Source organism: Saccopteryx bilineata, chromosome 3, assembly GCF_036850765.1.
Source record: "Saccopteryx bilineata isolate mSacBil1 chromosome 3, mSacBil1_pri_phased_curated, whole genome shotgun sequence".
Taxonomy (NCBI): Eukaryota; Metazoa; Chordata; class Mammalia; order Chiroptera; family Emballonuridae; genus Saccopteryx; species Saccopteryx bilineata.
This window is the reverse complement of record NC_089492.1, coordinates 188,270,399-188,281,062: the sequence shown is the minus strand read 5'-3', so window position 1 is coordinate 188,281,062 and position 10,664 is coordinate 188,270,399. Positions and strand designations below refer to the sequence as shown.

General features: G+C 43.4%; 1 protein-coding gene across 7 annotated transcripts; it reads left to right on the top strand.

Annotated features, from left to right (window-relative positions):
* The first annotated feature begins 1,022 nt into the window (after positions 1–1,022).
* RPP40 (ribonuclease P/MRP subunit p40) lies at positions 1,023–10,388 on the top strand. 7 transcript variants are annotated; one of them, XM_066268410.1, is made up of 10 exons: positions 1,060–1,196; positions 2,021–2,106; positions 2,214–2,300; positions 3,032–3,176; positions 4,446–4,514; positions 5,156–5,251; positions 6,331–6,456; positions 8,600–8,798; positions 8,918–9,058; positions 10,170–10,388. In XM_066268410.1, exons 4-10 carry the CDS (start codon positions 3,089–3,091, stop codon positions 10,366–10,368), a joined length of 918 nt encoding a protein of 305 aa, XP_066124507.1. In that variant the 5' UTR covers positions 1,060–1,196; positions 2,021–2,106; positions 2,214–2,300; positions 3,032–3,088; the 3' UTR covers positions 10,369–10,388. The 7 variants fall into 7 exon arrangements, with proteins under 7 accessions (XP_066124503.1, XP_066124502.1, XP_066124507.1 ...); XM_066268411.1 differs by having other exon boundaries at positions 2,187–2,300; XM_066268409.1 differs by lacking the exon at positions 2,214–2,300.
* The last annotated feature ends 276 nt before the right edge of the window (positions 10,389–10,664 follow it).

The window sequence follows — 10,664 nt, the reverse complement described above, 5'->3', positions numbered from 1 at the left end:
TGGGCTGTGATGGTGGCTGTAGCTACTGGCCTTACAGTCCTGAAAGGACATTTTAAAGGGGATCTTAAAAGTGATACTAAAGGCGTCTGTAAGGCCAGTAGCTGCGGCCACCATCACAGCCCACTGGCCCATGCAGGTTGGCATTTGAATCGGACAGACAGTAATGATACAACAGAGCCAAAAACTGGTGAGCCATTACCTTTAATCCTAGCTTGCACCGGTGGGCAAGTAAAAACACACACTAGGCTCCAAAACCCACTCATTCAGTGTTCACAAAGCTACTGACTTATCTGAGTTTTCTAGAATCAAAGGTTTCTAGCTCACTAGTCTTATTCACCTCTGTTCCCCAAATCCTTCTCTCTGCACAAACTGGCTTTTCCCTCAGCATTCTGCCATCTTGGCTGCTTCTCCTCTCCTCCACATGGCCTTTATCTGCTCTCCTCTCCGCTCTCTCCTCTAATGCTAATCTTGGGAACCAAGAGAAAGCAAGCTCCCGGTCTTCCCCACTTTATAGTGTAGAAATCCAAACCTTTAATCCAATATACAAACAAGGAAGTCTCTGATACAAAGTCATTTATCTGAGGCATAATGGGATTGCTCATGAGAGTGTACCACCCCACATCAAAAGGGGTGGGAAAGGCTTAGTCCTAAAACCAAGCCCCAGGCTATCAGGATCCTGCCTGCCCATGGCCCACCCTCAACACATATTAATATATAACCATGCCCATCCCAAGCAAGAAGGGCAACTAATATCACCTGGGCGGCTTCAACATGGTCAGCACCAACTTTAACAAAGTGATCATAATATATTTTATCTGCTCAACAGAGGGCTTGGCCAGAAAAGTGGCTTTAAAAAGGCAAGTTCCTTATAGGTTCCCAGGTATTTAAGTTTTAGGCACCAAATTTAAGGTGTCTGGTATGCATTAAGCTTCTGCCCCGCCTCCTAGGTGGGCCTGCCCTGCTAGCCCCACCCCCAAAGGGAGGTGCCTCCACGAGGGAGGCGGGGCAGGCAGAGGGTGGGGCCAAGGGGCGGTGGAGGCGGCAAGCTCAGGGAGTTCTGCGTGAGGGTGAGTATGGCCACCCTACGCGGGCTGCGAGAGGTACCCCGGCATTTGCTGGTCTGCGAGAAATCCAACTTCGGCCACGACAAGTCACGCCACAGACATCTTGTGGAGACGCACTATCATAATTACAGGGTGAGTCGGACCGCCTGGGCTCGCGGGCCGTTGAGAGACCCACGCTCTGGCGTTGCGGAGGGGGGGGGGGGGGGGGGGCCTCGCCGTGTATGTTGGAAGATGTAGTCTCCTAAGCGCTCGGAACTGCAGGACTACAACTCCCAGGATGCGCCGGGCGCGGGTCGGGGTGCCCGGGCCTGTCCTAAAGCTGCTAGCCAGTGACTACAGTCCTATCCCCGGCCCAGGTTTAGTGCACTCTGAGGAGGGACTCTCGGGGGACAAGGCCGGGACTGGGGACTTAAGAGAGCATGGCAGCTGCGTAAGGCAGCCGCCGGCTGGCCTCGTACAACTCGCGTCTGCCCCAAATCGAAGCCAGACTGCCGCCTCCTCCCCAGCACCTAATTCCTTCTCCCGTCCGCGTGTGGGTCTGCGGAGCACCGTGCCGAGTGCAGGCCCGGGGCACTGCTGGCTTCTCTACACCGCTATGGGAACTTTCTGCTGGGCGTGCTGCCCTCTGTGTCCTCCGGACACAGCGCGCTTCCAGCTTGGAGAAATCCGCTGCGGCGGCGCTGCTAGCAAAGCAGGGCCATAGCGGGTTGGTAATTTTGTTGCTTCTTGAAACTGTCACCCTGGTGGAATGACTTCGCAGTTGTGAAAAGTCGAGGCCTCGATGAGATTAATTATTGGTTTATCCAGGATTTCCTGAAAGGAGGGAAGAACAACCCAAATTCCCAGTCCCGTTGAATAAGGCCGTTTTAACCAACCCATTGAAGTGGCTCAGCCTCCAAAAAAATAATGGCTTAAGCCTTTAGCATTTTAGGTTGATCAAACTAATCTTGACTTAGGCCTGACTGGACGATTTCTCAACAAGTGGTGACCCCGATCCTCGGGAACAGACTGGGGTTCAAGCTTTGGGAGAGCGATTTTCAAGGTATGGAGTACTTGGGCAACACGTGAAACCGTTAGGTTTGACATCCCCGCTCCGGATGGCAAGCTCACTGCTGACAGCAGGCGGGCATGTGTACCTTAACTCGCCAGGTCCACGCGGGATTTTCCTGTCCATGAAATAGAGATCCAGGACACTTCTGCTTCCACGTGACCAATTGCTAAATTGATTCTGAAAGGGTACGTTCCTTATGAGCTTGGTACAAGGATAAACAAATATAGAAATATTCAATTGACCTATATTCCCCTAAAATGTAATTGGAGTAGTAAATGAAACAGGACATAAAACATATTTCTTATTTACAAAAGGTAAGATATTAATAAGACCTTTCCATTAAAGTGTTTTTTTCTTTTTGCTCATTCTCTCTGTGGTACTGTATGCTTGAATACAAAAATGAAAATTTTGAATTGTCAGATTTTTCTTTTTCTGGATTGGTAAGTTAGTTTATATAAGAATTTTGTAGAGCCTGACCAGGCGGTGGCGCAGTGGATAAAGCGTCGGAATAAAGTGTCGGACTGGGATGTGGAAGACCCAGGTTCGAGACCTCGAGGTCGCCGGCTTGAGTGTGGGCTCATCTGGTTTGAGCAAAAAGCTCACCAGCTTGGACCCAAGGTCGCTGGCTCAGGCAGGGGGTTGCTAGGTCTACTGAAGGCCCACAGTCAAGGCACATATGAGAGAGCAATCAATGAACAACTAAGGTGTCGCAACGAAAAACTGATGATTGATGCTTCTCATCTCTCTCTGCCCCTCTCTCTGATTCTCTCTCTATCCCTGTAAAAAAAAAAAAAAAAAAAGAATTTTGTAGAAACCTATGGAGAAATAGCAGCCTTCGTGATAGTGTATCATTCCTAAAAACCTGAGTGTTGATCTACATGAAAATAAGACCTGTTCACATTACACATTCCAATAGGTTTCATTTCTGATTCCTGAATGTGGGATACTATCAAAAGAACTGAAAAACCTGGTCATGGAAACTGGACCCTATTACTTTGTGAAGAACTTACCTGTTTATGAGTTAATTACACACAAATTCATCAATACCTTTGTGAAGAAAGGTAAGGAAAACTGTGTAGTGGCTATGAATGTGGCAAGACAAGAAGTGTGGTCAGATCACATCAGAATGCAAGGGTTTTCGTTTTACAGAGGGCCTGTGGAGACAGTCTGGTATCAAAGGCTGGCGACCCTCTTCCCTCTCAGAATTCTCATCCAGTTTCTCCTGCTCTCCTTAGGTGGTGGTTTCGGATGACACTTGTTCACAAGTGTTGGGTGAGGAATGTTGTAACAAAAGGTATTCCTTGTAACAACGGTTAATGAAGAGGCAAGTCTTTTGGTCCATGTATTTAGACACAGTGCTGTTGGGTCTGTGACTGCAAGAGTGCTGTGCTCCCAGTTTCCCCACAACAGCTGTCTCAGAAGGTTGCTTTCCAGAGGCCCACACAGCAGCTGGCCACTGAGCCCTGTTCTCACTGTGGTTTCATGCCTTCTGCTCAGATTTTATGACCCTTGCCTTCTTCTGCTCATTCCTGTTCATATCAAATGGGTTGATTGGTTTATTCCAATTGTTTCCTAGAAGCCACTTGTTTGACACTATTTCAGAAAGTTTTTAGGGATCCCACCCTCACTATATAAGTTACTATACTCATAAGTAAGCTACTTACTTATCTTATTGTAAGACCCTTGTCCGTCCTCTCCAGTGGAGCTCTAAAGAATCCTAGTTACTTGGAGCTCCTCTCATTCTGCTGTTGCTGGGCTGCTTATGAAGCTGGATGTCTTGTCTTTGGTCTCATTGACATTATTCCTTTCATCTGTTTTGAAGCTTTGACTAGTGTGGACCCAAGCCATACTAGGCATTGTTACATATCTCACCCAATTTAAACCCTTGAAACAAATCTATGAAATGGGCCTATGATCCCCATTTTACAGGTAAGGAAATTGAGTCTGGGAGAGATTAGCAGCTTTATTAACATTATACAAGTTCCTGGTACATTTTGAATATCAGCCTGGAACTCTGCCTTTCAGGTGTGTACACTTACCTAATATTCTACTTTGTGCCTCACTGCCAGCATCCGCTAAGACACACGTCCCATCTTTAGTCCTTTTTCTGCTTGATGGTAGTCACCTTGCACAAACAGGTCTGGGGTAGGGGATTAAACTAACTGTGCTTGGCCTTTCCTGTACTTCAGATTAGCATTGGCAGGTTTTAGGTTTACTGAGTAAGCTGGAGCAGTAATCTCAAAGATTTATTGTCATGTAAAAATAACCCACTAACTTTTTGCAGGTGTGATTTTTTTTTTCATAATGTCTCCTTTGGGCTTCCAATACAGGTTTGTGCTCTGCACTATCTTACAATACAAATATTGATGAAGATAATACTGCTGCTCTGCTGCCAAATGGTAAGAACACTACTTTTTTATTCTTTCTTTAATTAAAAAATAAATGCATACTGTTAAAAAAAAATGTCTAATCATACAAATATAGATGGGGTGAAGGCTCCCCTTTCATCCTCCTTCTTCCAAACTTACTTCACTTCTTAGAAGGAACTGTTGTTCAGGTTGTGTTCATTCTCCTACACATTTTCTGTGGATTTATAAACACATGTAGAGGTGCTTTTTTTTTTTTTTAACATTAATTGCATTCTATTACAATGTTTCTCAATTTGTTTTTTTCCCAAGCTGTATATCGTAGACATCTTTCCATATCAGTGCATGTAATTCTAACATACTGTTTATAATGTCTTGATGATTTTTCAGAGAAGAGGGATATAATAACCTGTTTATTCCTTCTTCAGTAGAAATTTAGATAATTTTCTAGTTTCACTATTATAAACAATATCCTTGTATGTGTAATGTATAAACAATGGCTTTGTATTATAAATAACATGTGTGTATGTCTAATATCCTTGTATTATAAATAAAATCCTTGTATGCAATTTTTTGCACTAATACCTAACTGCTCAATTTGCCTTGCATTCTTTTAGTCGTAGAACATAAGTCATATTTTGACATCTCTTTTATGGAAATTATTTTATTTATAGGGAAATTAATTTTATCACTGGATAAAGACACTTATGAAGAGACTGGACTTCAAGGTCGTCCATCTCATTATTCTGGCAGGAGAGTAATGAAATTTGGTAAATATTGTGCTTGTCCTTCAGATTCTAACAAGGTAGTCATCTTCTCATGGAGGTTTAAATTTGGATGTTTGAATTGCCTCTGTTCTCTTTGTTCAGAAGAAATATGGGGTTTTCTTGTCCTTAAAGTTTCTGGCTCAAAGGGCTCTCAATTGGACCTCAGGGAGGATAAGATGATGCTGTTTGTCCTCAGCTGTAGGCCGCATCCTATAAAGATCTTGGAACTGCGATGGTCCATTAGGTATTATGTTTTGGGTCAAAAATTCAAATTACGGCCCTGGCCAGTTGGCTCAGTGGTAGAGCGTCAGCCTGGCATGCAGGAGTCCCGGGTTCAATTCCCGGCCAGGGCACACAGGAGAAGCACCCATCTGCTTCTCCACCCCTCCCCCTCTCCTCTCTGTCTCTCTCTTCCCCTCCCGCAGCCAAGGCTCCGTTGGAGCAGAGTTGGCCCGGGCACTGAGGATGGCTCTGTGGCCTCTGCCTCAGGCGCTAGAATGGCTCTGATTGCGGCAGAGCGACACCCTAAGATGGGCAGAGCATTGCCCCCTGGTGGGCATGCCGGGTGGATCCTGGTCGGGCACATGCGGGAGTCTGTCTGACTGCCTCCCCGTTTCCAACTTCAGAAAAATACAAAAAAAAAGAAAAAAATTTCAAATTAATGAACCTAAGGTAAGAGTCGACAACTTCTTAATAATGAGCTTCCTTTGGGCTGCCTGCCTAGGTGGTGACAAGCAGAAATGCACTCACGAGTGAGGAGGTGTTGTTCTGCCAGCACTGTCTGGCGTGAGCAGCAGTAGCGAAGTTTGCCACATCCAAAGGTTGATTGGAGTTGACTCTGCCCTTGGTCTTTGACCTGGGAAATGTATGAATTTTAAAACATCTGTTATTAGTTCCCAATGCTAGAAATGCCCATTAAAGGCAGAATTTTGATTGGTAAAATAAAGAGTGTAAGAAGAATAAAATAATTTTTACTATCCATAAAATTTCTAAAATTTGTGGTTTTTTTAATCTAATACTTTTCCCACCCAAGCTCTTTATATATGAATGAAATATTTATTCCTGTTTCCATTTTTTTAAAGTTATTTCCATTGATTTGATGGACTTATCCTGTAAGCCGGATTCTAAGAAGTATGAAAGAATATCTTGGTCCTTCAAAGAAAAGAAGCAATTGAAGTTTGATTTTCTTTTGGCTTGGCACCATCCAGGTAGAAAGAATAAATTATGAAATAATACTGTGATTTTTTAAATCTAATTGTTAATTAAAGTAATGGAGGATTGAGTGGTGATTCATCCCCGTGGTCAGGGATCTTCTGTACACGTACATGGAGACATTATTAAGGAAGCTGCTTTGGCGCCTCTCACATCCCTAAGAACCGTAGTCTGTGGTGCAGCCCCTGCCCCCTTTCTCCTGGGGTTGTGTGTAGATCCAGAGACCCTGAGAGTGGCCCCTGAGCAGCTAACCTTTCTATTCTCTTCTTCCCTCCTTCAGCTTATCTCAAATAGCCTTGGCTGTAGTGTTTTCAAATAATACCAGTTATAGTCATATAATACCAGTTATAGTTATATACATATATAATGCTTATTCATTATTGCATGATGATACTCAGGCATGCCATTAGAGATTAGATTAAATTTGTTGCACTTTTTAATTGATTAGAACAATCAATTTAATTCAGAATTTGAGGTCATTAAACATGTTAATCTACTGAGAATTGCCATGTGCCTTGCTCCTTTTAGAGGTGTATTTTTAGCCCATCACAGGATTATAATGAGTCAGAACATCACAGTTCTGATGTGTAGGACTCTGTTTTGGAAAACAGGAAAGCACATGGGTCCAGTTTAGAAACATGCCCATATCTCTGGCCCTTGTGGGCAGTTTCGGGTTGCTGGGTGCCCCAGGTTGCTTGTGTGAGCCTTAGGTCTGTAATACTCAATGCTTCTCCTTCTACTTATGGTAGAAATACAAGAGGGCAGAGAGATGGACCGACATTTCAGCCACCTAAAGTCTTTGTCGAGGACCATCTATGCATTGGGTCCTGGAGAGTTCCCTGTTCCCAAGTTCCCAGTTATTTCAAGGAATTGTCAGGGACTATGGATAGTCTGTGATTTTGCCCTATTTGCAAGCTAAGAAGGTAGCCTGCACGGTCTCATAGATGCTGGCAGAAGACATGAGTCAGACACAAAGGACTCAGTTATTCACTGCAGTATCAGTGACCAGAGTATCAACATTTGCACCAGTCCACCAAGTCCCACTTCCTACAGGGCAATACACAGTCAGCTAAGTCCCACTTCCTACAGGGAGGTACACAGCAGGCCCAGTGGTGCTGGCACACCCATGTTGCAGGAAAGGAAACCGGAGCTTAAGGTTTTCAAGTCTCTTACCCTAAGCAGTAAGCCTGCTGACCTGTGCCCTGGAGGGAGGGAGGAAGACATTGTTTCCTTTAGACTGAGCAATATACAAGTCTGCCATTAGCTCTAGAGGGGCCACTATTCCTGTCATCAAGGCTGTTGGAAAATCCTGAGGATATTCTAGCTTATTGGGTTCAAAGACAAGCTTTAATTTGATTCTGTCATCATTTGGTTCCTCTTTTCTTTCTTTTATACAGATTGTGTAATCAAAAGAAAAATGTATGAACAGCTCAGCCGTAGAGCATCAGCCTGGCATGTAAAAGTCCCGGGTTCGATTCCCAGTCAGGGCATACAGGAGAAGCAACCATCTGCTTCTCTACCCTTCCCCCTTCTCTTGCTCTCTCTCTTCTCCTGTAGCCATGGCTCGAAGGGTTCGAGCAAGTTGGCCCTGGGCACTGAGGATGGCTTCATGGCCTTCCCTCAGTCACTAAAGTAGCTCAGTTGCTGAGCAACAGAGCAGTGGCCCCAGATGGGCAGAGCATCTCCCTGTAAGAGTCTGACAGGTGGATCCCAGTCAGGGTGCATGTGGGAGTTTGTCTGTCGCCTCCCTGCCTCTCACTTAATAAAAAAAAAAATGAGAGATTGTGCAAATATGCTCCTTTTTCTGTAGAATTCACTAATTTTATTTGTGCATAAGTAATGCTTTTGGTCTTATTTAAGTTGAAATTTTCTTATTACAGCAAATGATGAAACTCATTGGGGGTGAATCAAAGTATGCTTTTCTGGGGAAAGTTTGAAAGAAGATGAATGTTTACAGAACTTTGGCACAAGGAACTGAATACAACATAAATGATTTTAATTTGAATACAGCTTTGCCCATCTTCCTTCCGTCTTACTTAATCCCACCTGCTCTGTAACTCTCAGATGGGATGGGGCAGTTTTAGGGATTCACAGAACTTATGCACCATATTCAAATGGCCTTATATGGTTTGTTTTTAGGTGTAGAAAAATCAGTGATGATGTCACACTTCTCCAGTTACGGAATCCAGGAGCATCAGCCAAAAATAGCAACGAGCACTGTGTCAGACCTGCAGTGCCCTGTGCTGCAGAGCAACGAGCTCAGGGGCCGGCCAGAGGCATCCTGCAGCGCCAGCGAGCTCCTCGACTGGCTGGGCGCCATCTTCAGTCATGCTGAGCTGTGCGTTAACAGTGCCTGGGGCTTGGAGGGCTCTGGCCCGTGTTTTTAATAGGGGCTGGATACTTTGAAAGTGATCATGCAGTGGATATAAATGTGTTTTCTTTCTTTTTTTGTGACAGAAATAATGAGCCTAATAATTTCATATCAACTTATTGCTGTCCTCAGCCAAGCACAGTGTTGGCGAAAGCTTATTTGTGTACAATCACCGGTTTCATACTTCCAGAGAAGATATGCCTCCTGTTGGAGCAGCTGTGGTATGGGCACGTATTGCCTTTTTCATCTTGCTTGTTTGTGCCAGCGTGACATTTTAGGAGCAGTGCTACTGTTCCAAATGTCAGCATCCTGTCACACGCATTTCCCTTTTTCTCCCTTGCTTGGGCCCACAGTATAGTAACATCATCTTAAACAACATAATTATACTCCGTGATAGGAAACTCTTATCTCCACATACTTGTCCTTACGGAAGGACAGATATCAGAGCTTAACTGTGCTTCTTGAAAACAGCTGCTTGTTTTTCTTGTTCTGCTCCCCGCTCCCCACCTCTACCCCTGATCATTTGATGCAGTTGAAGTTATAATGTCACTTAGGAAAATAGCAATACTGTACGAAAGACATCTGTTTTAAATATTAGAGTTCTGCAAAATGTCTTACTTTTGAATGGGGTGCAAAACAGGAGTTAACCATCTCTGAGTCCAATTCATGTCTAAGATCAGTTCCAGCTCTAACATCCTGTGAGTCACGGCATCCGTAATATGCCAAGGATTGTATAAAGTAACATTAGTTTTTTCACTTTGAGAGATACTGTATAAATGAGTACTACATTATATCTAATGTCAAGAAACTCAATCCCACACAGAAAGGTCTACAAAGTAAGCAAAATGTCTTCTTGGTCTTCACTTTGAAAATGTCTTGAGATTGAAGTTTTGAGAGTTTTGTTATCTAGACCCAGCATTCTTTTTACATTTATTAGTTTAGTACTTGATTTTCTTCAATAATAAGACTTAATTTTTATAATCTAATAAATCATCCTGTGGTGTCTCATTTAACAGAGACTGGAAACAGAACTATTAAGACAGAGAGACTTTCCTTAGACATTTTGGGAGGGATTTTTGTCCTTTGAATCTTCCATGATCTTCCACAACGGAGGCAGGAAAAGATGAAGTTTGTTTTGTGCATTTTATTTTGGTTAACCTTTACTGACTTTGTAATACACTGTCAGGCATTTAATTTGCATCTCCTAATTTTTATAAATAAAAATAAAGGTTAAGCTTCATTGGAACCTCAGAAATATCACTTAACCTAGATAAGTTAAAAAAAAAAGTGAACATTTCTAATTCTTCCTGTTTGTTAAGAGTTATCTTTCTCTTTCAGTCACTATTTTGATGAACCAAAGTTAGCTCCTTGGGTCACGTTGACTGTTCAAGGCTTCTCAGACAGCCCTGTTTCATGGAGAGAAAATGAACACGGTTTTCACAAAGGAGGAGAACATTTATACAACTTTGTAATTTTTAATAATCAGGACTATTGGCTTCAGATGGCTGTTGGAGCAAATGATGACTGTCCACCATAAAAATACAAAATTTATAATCATGTTTGTCTATGTTTATGCTTCTGAGATTTTTTAATGGTGAAAGGACTGTGTGTTCATTCAGGCTTATGTGATGGGATGTTCTCAGATAAGCATCCATCAGCAATCTGCTCTGATGGATTGCTGGGGCCTGTCACCAGTGGCTAGATCACAGCTGATTTCTCCCTGTTGACATAAGCACAGCAGTATGAGTTACTCCATGGTAGAGCGAGCCACGACGAGGGGTTATGGGAGCATCGGGTAAGGTGTGTACTCTAACTCAGGGACATTGTAAGGCT